The following is a 20,458-nucleotide window of genomic DNA, read 5'->3' on the forward strand; positions in this document are numbered from 1 at the left end:
ACAATTTTATTTTAAAGAGGGAATTTAAGCTTAGCTTTTATTAATTATTTTTTTTAACTTTATTTTAAAAAAAAGAATTCTGCATTTAAAAATAAATTAAAATCTTTATCTGAAAAATAATTTTACTTTAACATTTTACAATTTTGCTTGAAAAAAAGAATTTTACCTTTTTAAAAGACTTTTCTTTTTACAAGATTATTAAAAGGAGTTTTCCAAAATTTATTAAAAAGCTTTCTTTTTTTTTTATTCAAAAAATTCACTTTACATGAAGATTAGAAGTGTAACATAGAATTTGAAATTTTGGATATTTAGGGTTTAAAGATTAAGAGGGTGTTTGTTTTTTTAATTTTTTGTTTAAAAGAATTTACTTTCAAACTTTAAGTTTTTAATTTTTTTATTTTTTTTTTATTTTTTAATTTTTTTATAACATGTTATAAACTTTTTGTTGAATATAAAAAACTAAAATAAAAATAAGATATCACAAAAACATACAACCTATTACTTATCACTATTAAGAATTAAAGTTCTTTTTATAATAAAGTAAAAAAAACACACAACACCTAAATTTTTTATTGGTAAAATTTTAAGTCTTAAATTATTATTTTAAATTCCTTAATTAGTGTTAAATCCTTTAAAAATTATTTAGAAGATTTGAATTTAGAATAGGGTTAGTTTATTTAATTTTTTAGGTTAAACCATTAGAAATTTATGAATATACGTTAATTTGTTGATGGTCCAAGAATTTTGATATTCAAATGAATAAATCTAAATTATGAAAAAAAAAATATAGAAGAAAGAAAAATAAATAGGATTATGAAAAAGAAAATGTCTAGAGTGAATAGAAAATATAACAAACTTTTGAAAGAAAATTATTTTTTAAGAGTGATGGTAAACAATTAGTTTTTAATAAATGTTTTAAAAATATTCCAAATAGACTTTTAGGTTGTGTTTGGTTCCGGAAAATACTAAAGAAATAAAAAAAAATATAAAAGAAAATGATTTTTTCATATTTGGTTGTCTTATGAAAAATATAAAAGAAAATCAAATATAATTAAAATTAATTAAAATTTTATATATGTTTAAATTATTTAATTTTTATATCCATGAATTAAAATAAATAAAATGAGTTTGAAGTAACAAATATAAATAATTTATTGATGTTTAATCTATTTTTATTTTTCTTCATTTTTTTTTTTACTTTTGCTTTATATTTTCTTTTCCTTACATTTTCCCTCAGATTTTCCGGACCAAACATAACCTTAAATGTAAGGGAAAATTTGAGGGACCAAACATTTTCCCTCAGAAAACGCTTGGCTAGAGTGAAAAAAAAAAAATCGTATATTCAAAAACTTGAAAACGAACATTGAACATTTGAACTGCGTGGAGATAGTTTTTTAACCCACATAAGTGGGTTGATGGGCTGGGCCGGGCCTTGGACATCATAATGTCAATTGCCACATTTTTAACACCCATGGCCCAGCCCAGTTGAATAAAGAAATGATTATTAATTAAAAAGGATATTAAAAAGGTAAATTGCAAGAATGTCCGCCATCTTTTAATAAATTTTTAATTTCTATCTAATATCTAATGCCTTTTAAATAAAAAATACATAAATAAAAATGTCAATGATTATATAAATTATTTATTTATTTTTTAATATAAAATATTATCTCATCCTTTTAAATCTAATATTCAAATGGGCTTATTTTTAGTCTCCCACGGCCCAAAAGGAATAAAAAGGTGTACGAGGGACGGTGAGAGACACGCAGCAAGAAAACCACCTAATGCACGAAGCCACACGTGTCCAGGGGGTTCAACAAGGCTTTCAAGCGAAGCATCGAGATTCAATATTCCGCAGAGAGTGAGTGTGTGAGAGAGAAGAAAACAGTAATGGCGAACCCTCCAAAGCCATGGAAAGCGGAGTACGCCAAGTCATCCAGGTCCTCCTGTAAAACCTGCAAGACCCCCATTGATAAAGAGAAGTTCCGGCTCGGCAAGATGGTTCAAGCCAGCCAATTCGACGGCTTCATGCCTGTAACTCCTCATTCCCTCCTCCCTTCCCCCCTCTTTTTTTTTTTTTCCTTCTTCTTCTCCAGTTTCTTACTCGTTTTCCCTTTTGCATTCGGGGTTTGGTTTTTATCTCTTGGGTTTTGAATGATTTGGATGATGGGGTTATTGTGGTTTGATGGTTCTCGGGTATGGGGTTTTGGGGACGACAAGGGTTTTCTGTTTCCGAAAATGGGAATTACTCGGTAAAATGGATTTTTACCTGTTTACAGGAAAAGCCTTACCAAAATGCATGCCCTTTTTGGTAAAGGAATCTTATTTCTGTAAACGAAAACAATGAGAATGTGAAGTAACATTTTGACGTTCCCAAACATTGATCCATTTGCAAGAGATGTTCTGAAAACAATGAAGGGGCCCCTTAAAATCATTGTTTTTCTCTCAGAAAAGGCCGGGTTTCACAGAAAATTATTTTTGTTTCTGCTACCAAACGGCCCACAAGTTTTCTCTCAGTTTTTTGAACTCTAGGATTGGTATTATACTAATCTTATTTGTCATAACTGCTAATGATAGTGATACAAATGTCAACGAGTGGAAGACCTGATATATAGTAAGGAATTACTATGATAAAGCATCTATGTGTTCAATGCTAGGTTGGAGCCATCCTTTTTTCTTTGATAAATGTAGATCCTTGGTTATTCTACTACTTATCTTATTGTTTCAGCAGTTTAATTTTTTATTCAAGATATTTTTTTTTTTCCATATAATAAAATAAAGAAGCAACTATGGTGTAATGATGGTTTGATATGGTGACTTGAGACTCTTTTTGTGAAGTGGGTATGTGTTTTGATCAGGCATTAATAATACTCTTATGTTGTTTAAACAAGCAAAATAATAATAATAATAATAATAACAAAGAATGTACGATCCCTGCTTTGACCTTTTATATAGGATGGTACTGTATACCAATACTACAGGATGTATAGAATTTAGGGTCATTGTACAGATCCTGAATGAATGGCAGATACCATGTTGCAGTTATATACTTTTAGTGGTAGAAAGACTTCTTAATTGTTTAGGTGTCCTCTTGATGTGATTAGTGACTGTATATTTATCTTTAATGTTGCCTAAGGGCTTATAATATATTGTTTTCATTGATGAAACTTGGTTTGTATTTGGTTTTTTTTGAATCAGATGTGGAACCATGCTGGTTGCATATTGAAGAAGGCTAACCAAATAAAATCGTATGTGTTCTCATTGTTCATTGGATAAGAAAGATACTATAATTTTTTTGCTCACATAGTGATCGAGTTCTATGCCCATATTCTGCTTTTAGCCTTGATGATGTTGAAGGCATAGAGCAACTAAGATGGGATGATCAGCAGATGATCAGAAAATATGTAGAGAGTGGTGGACCATCAAAGAATACTGCTAAAGATGTTGCTTCTGCTGTTGCTGAATGTGGTATTGAGGTTTCACAAACTTCTCGTGCTACTTGCAAGCGTTGCAGTCAGAAGATTATGAAAGGAGAGGTGGGCTATTATGTTTCTTTACTTGTGTTTTTGCTTTCATGACATAGCTGTTGGGAAGGTTCATACTCTGAATACTTTGAATTGCACGGTGTAATAAAAATAAACTATCATGTAAGACATGTTGTTAAAGTTGATGGTGGGGGACATTTGCATTTGGTTTGTTATATGCATTACCATATAGAAATCAAGTAGATGTTTGGGCAGATAAGACATTTTTGGATCATATGTCTTAACTCTTTTGCCTCATGTCCCCAAAAAGGGGTTGAGGTTGAGTAGGTCAATGTTTTGACAGCAAAAGATGGTGCAGATATTATTGGGGGATTAATGAATTGGTCTCTGGAATTTGAGCACAGTGAGTGTATTTATTTGTTCTACTGGTTGCTGTTTCTGATTTTGATAACCTGCTTTTAAAGCATATTCTTCTGTTGATTCTTTCTGCCATTGCATCATTGCAACAACATATTTTAACCAATTCCTAGCAACTGAAAGGGCCTTCTGATTAATCCAGCTGACAGCTTGCAAGGTACCTTAATTAAGGTGTCCATTCCTTTGAAATTTATTTTTGGAGATTCACTGATGCTTTGGGAAGCAACTATATCTTGTTACGCTGACAAAAGAAAAAAGGAAAAAAAGAATATTTGAATACCTTTTGATTATTCGGTTTAAATATTTGCTTTTTCCTTACAAGCATATGTTTTAATAACTGTAAGATTCTAAGAGAAGAAGATTATTCATTTTATAATCTTTCTTTTTTCTTACAAGCATATGTTTTAATAAGTGTGGGATTCTAAGAGAAGAACCTGCAGTTAAGAATGTGGATTTTCGAGATTGGATTTTAGGAGCTTATGGAAGTCAAGCATTAATTGTATAATTTGTGCTAGGCATAGTAAGAAATTTTAAAGATAAGAGGCACCTTTTATGCTTCATTTTCAGATCGTGGTTTTTCTTTGTTTGAAAAAAAGTAATTGGAAGATTTTGTCAGGTTGTGCTTGATTTTGTCATCCATGCAGTGTGGTTGATGATAACATTGTACCTATCTCTTTAGTTATCCAAATGAAGATCTATTTCATTTGGGTAATTAAGATGATGCATCATGACTAGTAAGATGCTGTTTGATTATTTGCCTTGATAGCAGTGTCATTTCATTGCTAGGTTCGTATATCCTCCAAACCTGACGGTCAAGGTGCTAAGGGTTTGGCATGGCACCATGCCAACTGTTTCTTGGAAATGTCGCCATCTACCCTAATTGAGAAGCTGTCTGGATGGGATGGCCTTTCAAGTTCTGATCAGGAAACTGTTTGTGCCCTTATCAAAAAGTCTCCTTCTGCTGCAGAAATTGGTATACAGTTTGTTTGTTATTTTATATGGTCCCTTCTTTTCTTTCTTTCTTTTTTTTTTTTGTGACAACATGCTTCATTTGTTACTTTCTGGTAAAATATTTATTATTTCAGGCACAAAAGTTAAGGGCATAAAGGATGATGAACAATCAACATCCAAGGGTGGTAAACGTAAAAAAGATGGTACTGGTGATCAGAAGTCAAAAATTGTGAAAACTGAAGGAGATGTTTCAGTGAGAAAGGCAGCATCACAAAAGAATGCTAACAACATGGAGGCGGAAAACCAAAAGACATCTGATCTAGAAAGGAAGCTTGAGGCTCAATCTAAAGAAATTTGGGCTTTAAAGGATGATCTTAAAAAGCATGTGACAACAGCAGAGTTGCGAGAGATGCTTGAAGCTAATGGTCAAGATTCAACAGGATCAGAACTTGATTTGCGAGACCGCTGGTAAATTCTGTGATGCATGAACCTTAGCATGTGACATGCAGAAGTGCTATTTTTATTGTCAAGGATATTTTGTTCTTAATGATTTGTTGTTTTAGAGCAAAATACCATGAATAATTTCTAAAAGAAAAATCTTTTTTGCTTGCTTTCCTGATGATGGGCAGTGCTTCATTAGTGCCCTTGACAGATAAGTTTGGAGATAAATGAGTGCAGAAGTGCTGCTTTTTACATTATAAAAGTTGAAGTTTTGGAACCTGACATTCTGTTGCCGTATTTCCTGTTAAGCGCTGATGGCATGCTGTTTGGAGCACTTGGCCACTGCCCGCTTTGTTCCAGTAGTCTTCGTTATTCCGGAGGCATGTACCGCTGCCAAGGCTACCTGTCTGCATGGAGCAAGTGTTCTTACTCCACTGTTGAGCCTGAGCGTATTAAAGGAAAGTGGAAAATCCCTGAAGAAACAAGTAATCAGTATCTTCGCAAGGTATTCAGCCTAAGCTCATGTAAAACATCAATATATGCAAATTATGACTAGCTTTATGTGTTTGTTTTCAGTGGTTTAAATCACAAAAGGGAAAGAAACCAGTTCGAGTAATGCCTCCACAATCATCCAATATGTCTTGTGGAAAACAAGCTGCTAGCCCATCTCAGTCATCAAAGAGTGAAAATTTATCAGATTTGAGAGTTGCTATTGCTGGATATTCCAAGCAATGTGTGGTATGTTTTTCTTTACAATTTTAAATTTCTATACCCTTCACTTCAGTGAAAATTCTTGGCAACAGTTGTTGCTGCCTCTTAGCTGAATGTTTTCTTTTCTTTTTCCCTTTTTGTTTTAATGTTTAATTTTGATATATTGCGCCATTCTGCAGGGAGAATGGAAGAGCAAAATTGAGGGGGTGGGTGGATCTTTTCATGCCAAGATAAAAGAAGGCATGTTTGATGCGTACCGAGTTTTGACTGTAAATGCTTGTGTATTCTTGAATACCACTATTACTTCAAATTGAGAAGCATTGTGTAACTGATTCTTACTTTTCAAATTACATTGCAGATACTAACTGCTTTGTGGTGGGTGGAATGCTGGATGCTGAAGATGCAAAGATGAGGAGGGCAAGGTAAAGCATCCACTAAATATATGGTCTTGGTTATTTATCTGCTCGTCTCAAGGCATTTTCATTTGATATCGAATTTTTTATCCTACCAGGAAAATGAAATTGCCTGTTCTAAGGGAGGATTATTTGGTTGACTGTTTCAAAAGCCAGAAGAAGCTTCCATTTGATAAATACAAAATTGAAGCCAGTGGGGAGACCTCTAGCATGGTCACAGTTAAAGTTAAAGGGAGAAGTGCTGTGCACGAAGCTTCTGGCCTGCAAGATTCAGGTCATATCCTTGAGGATGGGAAAAGCATCTATAATACAACTTTGAATATGTCTGACCTGTCAACTGGTGTTAACAGGTGGATTTAGTTTATTCCATTTTTCTTTCCAGCATTTCAACATATTTTTGGTAGCCTTTCCTGGATTTAAAACCACCGTGCATCTTTCAGTGTTATTCTATGCTAATCTGTGGACTTGATACATCCTTTTTTGGTTCTTGGCCTACAGGTTTCCTCTAAATAAATTGTTAGGAGCCAATTTTTTTTCTATAAGATTTAATGGGGATAAGTGGTGCTGAAGGAGCCTTCCCATGAGGTTCAAGTGAAGGCTTGACACTCAAGAGGCAGGTGTTTGCGGTGGGGAGGTTATAGGTTAGATTCCATGTAACCAAAAAAGCAAAAACCCTATGAAATAACACTGCATTTATGTACTGACTAGTGTTTTATTCATCAAAGAAAAATTCTAGGTGCACAAAACTTGGAAAAACCACTAGCCATGTGCATGGAGAGGAAACGCCATAATGGGACATGGTCTTTAAGTGTCATAACCTACAAGTTCTTATTTATCATATTTCCTTAGGTTTATTAGCAGAGTTCCTAAATACTTCTTTCAACCACGTCTGCTATTGATTTGGACAAGGTAACTCTGGGTCTTAGTGATCTTATCTTGCAGATGTAAGCATATTGAATGCTTAAAGATTTCTTTGCTTCATTAAATGCCAGCACAGGTGTAAAATATGTTCCTGCAATAGAAAGTAGATATGAACTGGAAATGCATCTCCTACATAGAATGTGCATGTCTTCAATAAAAAAGAATGTGGAATGTGCATGTCTCCATAAGGATCTAGCTTTGATGAAGTATGTATTAATAGAATTCATAGTGAATCCAATAGAGCCTCTCATAGTCCTTTTGTGGTATATTCACCCTCATTCGTACATCCAGTTTATAACAACCATAGGTTTGAGGAATATGAGCATCAAGTCTCTGATACACAGTTTTGGACCTCCTATCATAGAGGCTTTAAGGTGTTCAAATAAGGGTGCAGGACTCTCCCTAGTTTAGAAGGTAGGAGTGATGGCATTAGGAAGTGGAAACTGAGGTTGAAAAAGGTAGTGGAAATATGTTATGGACCTTATGCTAAAACAGCTTTTTGATAATTTCATTTGGAAACCTCTGGTGATTTATCTTGAAATACTGTGCCAGAATGTATTCAGGGGGTTGAGAAAATATATGAGAAATTGAAATGATAAGTGGTGTTACAAATACCTACATATCTCAAGTGTTACTGAAACACAGTAGGAATATCTTTTGTCTGATAAGAGCAAGCATTCATTAGCGAATATCTTTTGTCTGATAAGAGCAGGCATTCATTAGCAATAACCCTTCACAAATACTTGAATATCTTTGGTTAGTTTGGGAAGCAAGTTCTTCAGCATGCTGATCTCATTTTTGGGCAAAAGGATTTTGGTAATTAGGATATGAAGTATCATTGTCTATGATGAGATCCTGTGAAGTGTAGATTGTTGCATGCATACTTGCATATGCATGTAACCATATTGCTTTTTTTAGGATCAAACGCACGAGTATGTTCTTTAGGGGGCACTTTGAATGAAGAGAACCTTAGTTTGGCTCTCCTTTCATATCTCCTATTGCCATTCCTGTCCTTGTTAGTGCTTCTTGAACTGTAGGAACTAGATCTTTTGAAAAACCACTTTTCAGTATTATAATGGCAAAATTGATGTAGGATGTTTCTCAGGTTGAGACTTGAGAAAAATTGTTTATATTTAACCAATCAAGGGAAAGTTTTGAGAAGGCCAAGATGGTTGTGAGGGTTTATTTGAGCTTGGTCTAGGGTTCTATGGTCTGTTCTAATTGTTTTGTGGAACATCTCTAAATTTTTTTGCATAATATCTTTTTATAGCAAAACAGAGAAGATGGTTAAAGAGGGGGGTGAAAGAGTGGGATTTCATTACAGGAAGAGTTCATATTTAGGTCCTTATGAAGATGAATAACCAGGAGACAGAAATTTAATCCAGAAAATAGAGAACATTGGTAGAAGAGAAGAAATCTGGCAAAAGGTTTGGACTTCGACCTTGAGGCTTAAATTCAATGGCAAATAATATCTCAGTTTTGGTATTGGAAATTATGGTTCTTGACTATATAAATATTAGCTTATGGTTCTTGCCATATAAGTACATAAGATTTGTGCACACCCAATAATTTTTATCTTTTAAATTTTTAGTCCATTTCTATATCTCAATTGATTCTTGACTGTGTTTTTTATATATGAATTAACTGACCTAGTTAATTGTTATTCTGCCTTCACCATTTCTGTTAACCATTATCTGTCTGCTATGTGAAGTTACTATATCCTTCAGATCATTCAAGAGGATAGGGGGTCAAATTGTTATGTCTTCCGTAAATGGGGCCGAGTTGGGAATGATAAAATTGGTGGAAACAAACTGGACGAGATGCCAAAATCTGATGCAATTCAGGAATTTAAGCGTTTATTTCTTGAGAAGACTGGGAATCCATGGGAGGCGTGGGAACGAAAGCAAAATTTTCAGAAGCAACCTGGAAGATTCTTCCCATTGGATATTGTATTGTTCATTTTTCTTCTCAAATTCCATTTATCAAATGTGAAACACCTTTCTTGGATTAACGTTTCTTTTAATCATATCCAAATATTGGATTTTATAGGATTACGGGGTCAATAAGCAGGTTTCAAAGAAGAACAATCTATCCAATGTGACCAGCCAGCTAGCTCCTCAAGTAGTAGAATTGATGAAGATGCTCTTTAATGTGGAAACATACAGGTTATTGCAAATTATCTTTGTCTTTTCTCTTTTGGGATTTATTCCTAGAAAATTGTATCTGAAATACTGAAATAAGTCTTGCAGATCTGCCATGATGGAATTTGAAATTAATATGTCAGAAATGCCACTTGGAAAGCTGAGTAAAAGTAACATACAGAAGGGTACGTCTCTCTGAAATTTTCTTTTATTTTGTGGATCCATCACCTTTAGGGATGTAAATTTGGCCCATAGGCCCAAAGTGCAGCCTAATCTGGCCCAAAAAAATTGGGCCAAAGCCTACCCAGCCTGCACCTAAGTCTGGTCCAAGCCCATCTGGATGACTCTAGGGCTGGGCTTTGGCTGGTTTTTTAAGCCTGGGCTTGAACCATGGGCTGGCATGAGCCTGGCCTGCTCATTAAAGGCCAAAAGAGATTCATCAATAGTATGTATGGGATAGGGTATGAATCCTTGCAAAAAGTTGGTGTCTGGCTAAGGTTTGAATTACTTTTATTAGTATGTCTAATTTTATTTACTGATAAATTGGGCTCAGGCCTGCTAGGGCCTGGCTAGGAGCAGCCCAAGCCCACCCAAAACCCAACCAAGAGGGCCCAAGCCCACCCCATCTTGACCTGTTTCACCAGTTTCTTCTCAAAATTTATAATGCAGAATGTGGAATAAATTTTTTTTAGTGGCTTATGTTACACTCTCACTGCTCTGTTTTTTTCCCCTTTCCCATCCTTTCCTTTTTTATCTTTTTCAGGTTTTGAGGCATTAACAGAGATTCAAAATCTATTAAATAGTAATGCTCATGATCCCTCTTTCAAAGAAAGCCTGATTGTTGATGCCAGCAATCGGTTTTTCACTGTGATTCCTTCCATTCATCCACATGTAATTAGGGATGAAGATGATTTCAAGTCTAAGGTACTGGATGCTACATTTAAATACATCTTCCATGTTTTTGCACATTCCCAAGTTTGTTTCTCTTTGGTGCATCACTTGTGACAAGTAATCAAGCTATGTTGTGTGTACCACTTTCTTGTTAATTGTTTTGTCTTTATGTTCTTTGTTAGTATTGTTGTTTTAGGATAATCTCTATCTTCTTTTCCTTTTGATCTGATTAGCTGGTACCAGTTGTAATAATTTATTAGTTCTCTAATGTTCACATTTCAAGATGCTCATTTGTAATTAGTGTGAGCCTGTAAGTTGTCAATTAAAAAGCAAGGATCCAAAAATACAGGATTAGTTTAGTGCTTCCCAGGTGATAGGAAATCAGGGTTAAAAAGTACTGAAGACATTGGTTTGCTGATAAATATTTGACAAGCATTAAGTTTGTAATTGATCAATAGAGCAAAATTTTGCCTGCCTTGTGTGTTTGTAACATGACATTGTTTTCTATTTATGCTTCCATGATAGGTGAAAATGTTGGAAGCTCTGCAGGACATTGAGATAGCTTCTAGATTAGTGGGTTTTGATGTTGACAGTGATGACTCCCTTGATGACAAATACAAGAAACTCTGTTGTGATATTGCTCCACTTCCCCATGATAGTGAAGAGTATCGACTGATTGAGAAGTATCTTCTTACTACCCATGCCCCTACACATATGGTGGGTCTATTTTTTGATACCTAAAATACTGAACATACTCTGTGCTTGCAATGAATATTGTTTCCATTTTTTGTTTTTATTTTTAAAAATAAAAAACAGATGTATTTTCTGAGTTTTGTGATATCTTCAGGATTGGACTCTTGAACTGGAAGAGGTTTTTTCACTTGAAAGGGAAGGAGAATTTGATAAGTTTGCTTCTTATCGAGGAAAGCTTCAAAACAGGATGCTCCTCTGGCATGGTAAGTGATTAATTTACTCTGAAATGTCCTCTATTGTGTTACTGTGTAATATAAGTGGCTCTATTTGCTCCAAGTTTTATTTTCAGTAAAGTTTTTGAATTTTCTGTGGCTTCAACGACATGAGAACAGAAGTAAATGCTGAACTGAAATTAAATAAATTGTTTGCCACCTTTTTCTGAGTTCTATTTCTTTTCAAAAATAAAATAAAAGAAAAAAGGAACTGAAATTAAAATGAAACTAAAATGAAGCTGAAGATTTTGTCCTCAACAGGTTCCCGGTTGACAAACTTTGTGGGTATACTTAGTCAAGGACTGAGAATAGCTCCTCCTGAAGCTCCAGCAACTGGCTATATGGTCTTTCTCTCTCTCCCTCTTTCATTTTGTACACAGATCATAAGTCATTCAATCTTCTTTACTGTAGTTCATTTTCATTTTAAAACACACAAGCGTACTCATTAATCATTGCAATCTTATTTATTGTAGTTTGGCAAGGGGGTTTACTTTGCTGACCTGGTCAGTAAGAGTGCTCAGTATTGCTATACTGATAGGAAAAATCCAGTTGGTTTGATGCTTCTGAGTGAAGTTGCCTTGGGAGAGGTTTATGAACTGAGGAAGGCCATGGTGAGTCTATCGATAAGCATTGGATTCATGGACTCGCATGTGCATACTCATGAAGTCACATGTGCATGCTCATGCCCTTGCATGTGCATCAGTTTGTGTTTAGCACTCCTGCATGGATTTGCGTATGTACATATTGATGTTGCCTTCAAATGTGTGCACTCATTGAAATGGGCATGAATAGTATTGGTAAATTTAGTATGCGTGTGAACTCTCACATGCATTTGATGGTGTCGACCATGCCATTCTTTTGTTGATCCTCAATCCTCCCTCATTGACTCTTTTTTGGTTCCACCTTCATTTAGTATATGGATAAGCCTCCTGAAGGAAAGCACTCTACAAAAGGACTTGGCAAGAAGAAACCTCAGGATTCAGAGTATGTAAAGTGGAGGGATGAAGTGGTTGTGCCTTGTGGCAAGCCAGTGCCGTCAAATGTCAAGTCCACTGAGTTGATGTATAATGAGTACATTGTTTATAACACAGCTCAAGTAAGTGATAGTTTACATTTTCATTCTATTAACTGTCATTTTCATTTATTGGCTTGTGACATAATTGATCATTTTTCCATACTTCTGTTTCTATATTTTGACAAGAAGATGTTTACTAGTATAATTGAAATTGCAATAATGTGAGATAATTTGTCTGGAGAATATGGCTGGTTTTGTTTCATTTTATTGTAACTTATAGTAACGTATATTTACTGATTTCAATAAGTACTAGCTAGTTACCAAAGCATGTAGCATGCTTTTTAACAAGTTCCTAAAGTAATCAGCATACAACTGCTACAAAATCATAGTTGCTTTATCATCTTGCTGGTATTGGTTGAAATAAAAACAAATTAGGAATTATGAACACATCCAAATAGTGGCTTTTCTTTTCTTGTTTTGTTGAATGATGCACATGCACATCCAGAAGAAATGTGGAAATTTTTAACTGTTTGTTGTAGATGCACCAAAACTTATTTCTTGGTTTATGTGGTGGAGATGTTCTGGCACCACTAATAACTCTAAAATGCTCATAGATAAGATAATTTTTTCTATTACTATTTATCCTAAGTCTAATCACTGCAGTTTCTTTAATTATGCTTTGTGAGAACAATACATGTCCGCTTGGCTTGTTACTGAGCTTCAAGGTTTATATCTTGAACAGGTTAAGATGCAGTTCTTGTTGAAGGTGAGGTTTCATCACAAGAGGTGAAGGAACAGGTAAATGGCTGGCAAGTGGTGTCTTGAAGAAGCATATAATGGCGCTGCTGTGTAAATAGTGTCTGCTGTTTTCCTACTTGCGTGATTCTCGTTTCTTTTTGTGGGCTGGGTTGCTCACCCTGCCGTTGCATGGTTGGTGTTTTGTAACAAAATTTCACCCAATATTTACCCCATTTTGGATTTGGTGATAATTGTTCCAGTTCTGCTAAGATCTCATTTTGGGATTTGCCAGAGATCTGTCAACTTGTGAATTTTGGATGTGTAAATAACTTCTGTAAGTTACGGAGATAATATGAAGCCCCCCATTCTCAGCAAATTCTGGGTTATAGTGCATTTGATATTTTGATTAAGCCTCACCGTGAGCTAGTGTCTTGAAACATTGATTTTTCTAGATTTCTCAAGCACTAACAAAATGGAAGTGCAATAGTGGTCAAATATATATTTCGAGAACTAATCATTGGATGATGATCTGTGGGCTGAATCAATAATCTGATTCAAATGCTGTTAACTTTGGCAGTGATGGGGGGGAAAAGGAAGTTGGGTCTCGTAAGGCTTAGGTTGCAGAAAAATCTTTGGGGGAGGGAGTGGAGTGCATGTGTGCCATGTGCAGGGGGTGATGCTGTTGATTGGCACCTATCAGACGTTGATGATGTCAGGGTTGGATGCACGGAATGATAAATAATTCCGATGGATGGTGTGGGGAGGAAGGGGGGAAGGAGGTGGGAAATGGGAAGAAAGAAAGATGTGAGAAGCAGTGGTGGAGCTGAGGTAAGAAGTAGAACATGCCAACACCCTTTTTGTGCAAACAGCCATTTTCCTTTGTTAAAGCTGACGATACCCCTCTACCCATGCTGTTGTGTATTGTGGCTGGCTGCTTTCACCCTTCAATTTTTTTTTTTTTTTTTTTCTGTTTCTTTGATTTCTCTTTTGGTTTTCCGGACGTGGCTGTTCTTCCACCTTCGCGTCTCTCCTCCCCTCTCTATTCTAAACAATTATGGACAGAAATGCCTCTAGCATCTACCTTTGGGGATGACTGATTAGAATAGAAATTAGTTCTAGTAATAGTGACTCTTTTTCTCTAGCATAAAGTGAAAACGGAATCAGGGAAATCATGCTGTTGTAAATGAGCTCAATGTAATGATGATGTTGAAAAAGGGATGTGTTGTATGCATGAAAGTATTAGGGTCAGATTAAGGGGCCCTGCCTGCTGGTTCAACCATGTCTTCTAGCAAAAGGGAGGGGCATATTCCCAACCATTTTGCAGATGAGTTTCTGTTAAATCTGGCTTGTCCTTATGTAATAAATGGAGCATTTTACACGAGAGAACTACTCTTTTCTGCAGAAACAAACACTAACTTCATGACCACCTCTCAATCTTCATTCGATTTCCAATTCCCAACTCAAAACCAGAAAAAGGGCTAAGCCCCATCTCCCCTTTCTTCACCGAGAAGCTCCCATCAACTCTCAATTCACTTATTAATGAAAGTCAAGATTGGGTGTGGGTAAGCGAACACCGGCAGGTGGCAGTGTGTTAGGAGTGGCACAAAACAACAAATAGCAGCAGTCCCAACGTGCGGCGTTCGGCGGAGAAATTAAAAATTTAAGCCCTCTTATCAAACTCATAGACTAAAGTATATACAATATTTAAAAAATAAAATAAAAAGAAAAGGGGAGGGAGAAGGAAGTAATATTTTTGAAGATGAATGTGAGTCATGTAAGCTTGGTCTAACACAATAAAGAAAAAAAAACAGAGGCATAATGCATAAAAACCATTAAAAAAATGTCCCCTTAGAACCCTACACACAGACCTTCCATGTCCCCCATTGAGACCCCTTATAAGACCCCTTTATGTCCCTCAACTCTAAAGCCCCTCTCCCTCCACTCTAGACAATAGACATCTCCTTACCCACCCCCATCCCCACCCCCCTCATACTCCAATTGCACCGTTTCCTAGTCTGCTCGTGTGCTTCCCTCCCCCCCTTTTATTTTCATTATAGCTCGCTGTCTTCCCTCAATCTCTCAAACCCCCTCTCTCTCTTTCTCTCTCTCTCTCTCTCTCTTTCTTCTTTATTTATCATGGCCTCTGCAAGTGGCTCCCCTTGTGGTGCATGCAAGTTCCTGCGGAGGAAGTGTGCAGCTGACTGCGTTTTTGCGCCTTATTTCTGCTCGGAGCAAGGCCCGGCTCGGTTTGCCGCAATTCACAAGGTGTTTGGTGCCAGCAATGTGTCCAAGCTGTTGTTGCATGTGCCGGTGGCTGATCGCTGTGAGGCCGTCGTCACCATCGCTTATGAAGCTCAAGCCCGGATTAGAGATCCCGTCTATGGCTGCGTCGCCCACATCTTCGCCTTGCAGCAGCAGGTACCCCTCATCTTCTTTCACCCCCCTCTTCTACATTCAATATCCATTTCTTTCACTCACCCCACTTCCATACCACTATCCTATTAAAATTTCCCCTTATGGGCATATATATTTTTTACATGAAAAAAATATATATAAAACTTTCTTCTTTTTTTTCTTTTGTGATTCTTCTATCCATATAACAGACCTTTTTTTTTTTTTTGTATGTGTTTTTCTCTTCAACAGGTAGCATGCTTGCAAGCTCAGCTGATGCAGCTGAAGGCTCAACTGGCCAACAACACGGGGAATTTAGAGAATCAATGGCAGGGAAATGTTTCAGGAGCGCCTTCCTTTCAGAATTTTCCAGGTTACATGAACTCAGTATCGCCGCAGTGCTCACTGGAATCGATTGATCACAACAGTGATGGAATGGCAATGCAAGATATCCAAAGTAGAGATGAATTTTCATTCCAAACTTGCTCTAGGAAAAGGCCACCCCACAATGACCTGGGTGAGCTTCAAGAACTGGCCCTCAGAATGATGAGAAACTGATGGTCTTCTTCCTCATGTCCCTCCTTTCTTTTTCTCATCTCTTTAGATGAATTTGGTCCATGCCCAAATGGTGTATGTAAATAGAGAGAGTATCTGGGAAACTTTAGTCTAATTTTCTAAGCCCATGTTAGGCATTTTTCCCTTCGTTTCAATCTTGAGCTGAATTGCACCAACTACAACATCAACAATGATGATAATTATAATTATAATAATAATAATAGAGATAACCCCTTTTGACATTTCAAAAGAGCACCCTTGGAATGTGGGTCACTTTCATGTTAAAAAAAATGCACACACTTGAACCCACCACTGTCCTTTCCCGTGTGGGAAAATTTTAATTATGTGAGTAATTAATTTTTCTTTTCTTTAAAGGGTTGGTGGCCTCAAGTCCCCTGAAGGGTAAAATGATGTGTATGGTTGAAAAAAATTCCCGATCTCACTAAATGGGGATTAGAGAAGAGGTAAATGCTATCATTGTAGTTTAAAGGCACATACACCCTTGAGAGGGGTACCAAAAGGACCCACTTGTCTAGGGCATATGTTCTATGAAGTAGGTTTACCTAACAACATTAGTACCCTTTTTTTGAAATTTTAATAAGGGCTCCATATGGGTTTGTATGCAAATGAATGGACAAAATGTCTCCTTGATTGAATGCATAGGCCTACATCATGAGCTAGTAGCTTTGGCAACTTCTAATGCCAAAAACCTATTTAACAAGCAAAATCTTTTTGGTTATCCAAATCATACATAATGCTAAGCCAATTACCCAATAGCCCAATACCTTTGTGCAATTGGTTGCTTGTATTTTTTTATTATTTTTTTCATTTGTTTAACAAGAGATGCATCACATTGTCAGAGAATAAAATCCTCTTGCCTAGACTTTTCTAAACATGGTACTCTTTTATATTTCACACAAATGGGTTGATCATCAAATATTAAAATTGATCTCCAAATTTATAATATAAAATCTTAAGATTATGCAATTTATAATGAGAATGAGAGGTTGCTTTGAGTGGAAGAATCCCCCTTTATAATATGATCCAACTTTTTTTAATAATATTAAAAATATTTAGAGGTAGTTTTTTCGTTTTTGGTAAAACTTGTGTCTAATAAAGTTTAAGAAAAATAATTCTAACTAAAACGTTTTTAAGTCATTTGATAATGATTTCATTATACATGCTTATACAGAGAATTGCGTCGTGATTAGATATAAATTAAAGTAGCGTTCTTGGTAATGTATTATATGATAAAAAAATGATCACCCACTAAATGATTCTCTAGAAAATCATCTCAATTGGCTCTTTAGATTTGAAAAAAAAAAAATTAAAAAATGGCTTAAACAATTGTTAAGGTGTTGTTTGTATATATTGTCCATTTTTTGCTTTCAAAAGCAGAAAATCAAGAAATGCATCCAAACATGGCCTTAATAAAATTTTGTTATATAAAAGCAATTGTCTTTATTTTTTTCGTCATTTTCCAACATTAGTCGATATTCTCTAAACACGTTTTTAATAAAAATACTATAGTCTAAAAACATTAAAATAATCAACTTGCTTCACATATAATAATCATATAATTTATGTATATATATTTTTTACTTTAGGGGATAAGAATTTGGGTTTTCATTATTCTATTGAACCCTTATGATAATTATTTCACCAATAGTATCTAAATTTTATTTGGGTGTGACATGAATAACACTTAGGAAGAATATTTAAAATTAAAAAAAAAAAGATTAAATAATGGTAGTCAAGCCTCATTTATGATTCTTTGGCTATGGTATTAAAAACAATATTAGGACTAATCTAATGAAGCCGCACGCTAGTGACTTTTTTTGTAGCAATAAACAATAAGAAAGAACAAACACATATTAAAAAAGTCTAGAAAGAATCCATTATGAGCATTCCCACAATTGACTCCATGAATTGCACTTAAGCAAGTAATTATTCAATGACCCCATTCTTAATTATTTAATTAAATGAGTTGATAATGATATGAGTTGAATGTGAGTTGAAGGGGAAAAATAAAGGTCTCTCAAAAAGTGAAATAACAAACAAGAAAAAAAGGACAAAAATTAGAAATAGTGAACTTTTTGGCATTAAAAGAGAAATGTAAGCATGAAACCCAAAAAAAAAAAAAAAAAGAGAAAAAGAAAGAAAAGAAAAGAAAAAGGAACTCAAAAGAGAGAAAGAAGGGCATTTGCCTTGTGCCACTCTTCCTCTTAAAGGAGGGGGATTGCATGCTATGTCTGTTGGAGATGTGACCAACACTTTGTTTTGTTGTTCTCTTTTTCTCCCCAATCTTCTCTTTCTACACTGTCTTGTTCATGCATGTTCTTTCATGGCAAGTGTTTGTGTTATTTTCAATATGTAATTATTAAAATTTATGTATTCCAATTTCCAAGTGTAAAGTTCATTTTTGGTCATTAATAAACATTGGGAGAGAATAATGATTAAAAGAAGAAAAAAAAATGACAAAAAGAATAAGATTCATCTTTTTAACTTTATTTTTATATCAATTTAATTTCATTTATATTGTCTCAAGATTAGATTAAATATAAATTATTTTTAATGATTAAAATTTTTGTTAAATATTTCTCTTATTTTAAGTAAAAGGGAAAATGAATGAAAATAATAAAACTATGTTTCGTTCTCGAAAAATTTAAAGGAAAATAAGAAATAGATTTAAAGTTAATCAATTATTTTAATATACTATTTTAAACATTTTTTTTTTCATTTTTTTAATTTTATATAAAGATTAAATAAATTTAAAATATATATATTTTAATAATTTTAATTATATTTAACTTTCTTTCATATTTTTCATGGTAAAACTAAATATGAGAAAATCAATTTTCGAAAACCCAACATGGTTTAAATGAAAAGGACAGAAAAGATATTTAATGAAATTTTAAATTAATTGGAATTAGATATATTTAATCAACTTTAAAAGAGATAAATGAAACTAATCTTATCTATCTTATTATTAAAATATATAATCTAATTACAAATAGTAAAAAGCATTGTGTTTTTTTATTTTTAGATGATGATTTTTTGAAATTGATCTTGACTTTCAAAATTTAATCATTTGTAGTAGAATTATAGTAACGATCTTTCTAGAAAAGTTAGGTAACCTTGCAAGAAGATGGATTGTTATTGTGTTCCCTTTTCCTATATAAGAAAATAGAATATGTTGGTTTAATAAGAGATTATATTCAAGAAATATCCATTTTTTGAACCATATTTTGATAGAATTTGTATTTTTTTAAAAATTTATCCTCTATTTATATATTAATTATGAGTCTAATATAACTATAAAAACATTTGGATGATTTTTTCTTAAATTACAAATATTTTCGAACAGTTTTTTGTCAATCAATATAAAAAAAACATATTTAATAATTAAAAAATTATTTTCAATTTTCTATTTTTAAAAATAAAAAATAAAGTATTTTTATATAATATCTTTTATTGATATCACTTATTTTCTAAACGGTTGTTTTAAAAAGTAATTATATAAATAATTAAAAATAAAATATTAAATATAAAATTTATTTTTTAAATATCTAAAATAAATTAAAAACAATTACGTTTTAGAATTTTGTTTTATAAAACAATAAAAAATAGTTTTTAAAAACTATCATAAATTTTATTTTTTTTGCTTTTTTAAAATTGAAGAAAATAAAAGTTAAATATTTTTCAAATTGAAGAAAAAATTCAAATTTTTCTTTAAATTTGATTTTTAATAATGACTTTTAATTAAAACAAAAATTGCCACGTGCTTTGGTTTGTAATATAATTTTTTTTTTGGGTTAGGTTAAAACAAAGAAGTCAAATGGTGGAAGTAAAGCATTATAAAAAGCAAGAAGAGTCTGGCATACGTCCCATAGTGGGGTTGCAACTCTAACAAGATTTGACCGTTGAATTTGCACACCCAAGTTTAATCTCGTCCGTCCATCTGTGGTATGAATCAGACAGCATGTTTTGTCCTTACAAGTAACAGCTGCCTCTTTTAAAATTATTTTTGATTTTGTATTTTGTGATAAAACTGAATAAATTTCGGCTGCGACAGCCTGTAAAAAGAATATTTAAAAATGCGATGATGTGGGCAATGTCCTGATGTGTACAGTGTCTCAATATTTATTTTGGATGACATGTCAAAAAAATTGTCATTACTATTTTTGCAACTTGATAGTTGATACAACAAATCTCCGATGCTAACATCAACTCAATATTTTGATGTATATAAAAAGGAAATATTTATAGATTGTCAAGGTTGAATTCATATGAACAAATTTATATCGATTTTTAAAAAGATAAAAAATAATAGAAGAATAATTTAGAAAGGTAGTATTTTCTAATCAAATGAATTAATTCAAACACGATATCCACTCAATTACCATTTAATTATTGAATAAAT

General features: G+C 33.8%; 2 protein-coding genes across 2 annotated transcripts; both read left to right on the forward strand.

Moving 5' to 3' along the window:
- Positions 1 to 1,840: 1,840 nt before the first annotated feature.
- On the forward strand, positions 1,841 to 13,492 carry LOC117918709 (poly [ADP-ribose] polymerase 1). The gene is made up of 20 exons (XM_034835551.1): positions 1,841 to 2,034; positions 3,199 to 3,248; positions 3,341 to 3,536; positions 4,689 to 4,875; positions 4,988 to 5,321; positions 5,604 to 5,799; positions 5,871 to 6,032; positions 6,185 to 6,245; positions 6,364 to 6,427; positions 6,517 to 6,768; positions 9,051 to 9,288; positions 9,389 to 9,504; positions 9,589 to 9,665; positions 10,244 to 10,404; positions 10,897 to 11,088; positions 11,219 to 11,327; positions 11,598 to 11,680; positions 11,810 to 11,947; positions 12,250 to 12,432; positions 13,094 to 13,492. Exons 1-20 carry the CDS (start codon positions 1,891 to 1,893, stop codon positions 13,139 to 13,141), a joined length of 2,991 nt encoding a protein of 996 aa, XP_034691442.1. The 5' UTR covers positions 1,841 to 1,890; the 3' UTR covers positions 13,142 to 13,492.
- A 1,420-nt stretch (positions 13,493 to 14,912) lies between these two features.
- LOC117918959 (LOB domain-containing protein 16-like) lies at positions 14,913 to 16,190 on the forward strand. Its single transcript, XM_034835956.1, has 2 exons — positions 14,913 to 15,507; positions 15,733 to 16,190. The coding sequence occupies exons 1-2, from the start codon at positions 15,226 to 15,228 to the stop codon at positions 16,036 to 16,038; spliced, it is 588 nt and encodes a 195-aa protein (XP_034691847.1). The 5' UTR covers positions 14,913 to 15,225; the 3' UTR covers positions 16,039 to 16,190.
- Positions 16,191 to 20,458: the final 4,268 nt, after the last annotated feature.

The sequence above is a fragment of the Vitis riparia genome, chromosome 7, assembly GCF_004353265.1.
Source record: "Vitis riparia cultivar Riparia Gloire de Montpellier isolate 1030 chromosome 7, EGFV_Vit.rip_1.0, whole genome shotgun sequence".
Classification (NCBI taxonomy): domain Eukaryota; kingdom Viridiplantae; phylum Streptophyta; class Magnoliopsida; order Vitales; family Vitaceae; genus Vitis; species Vitis riparia.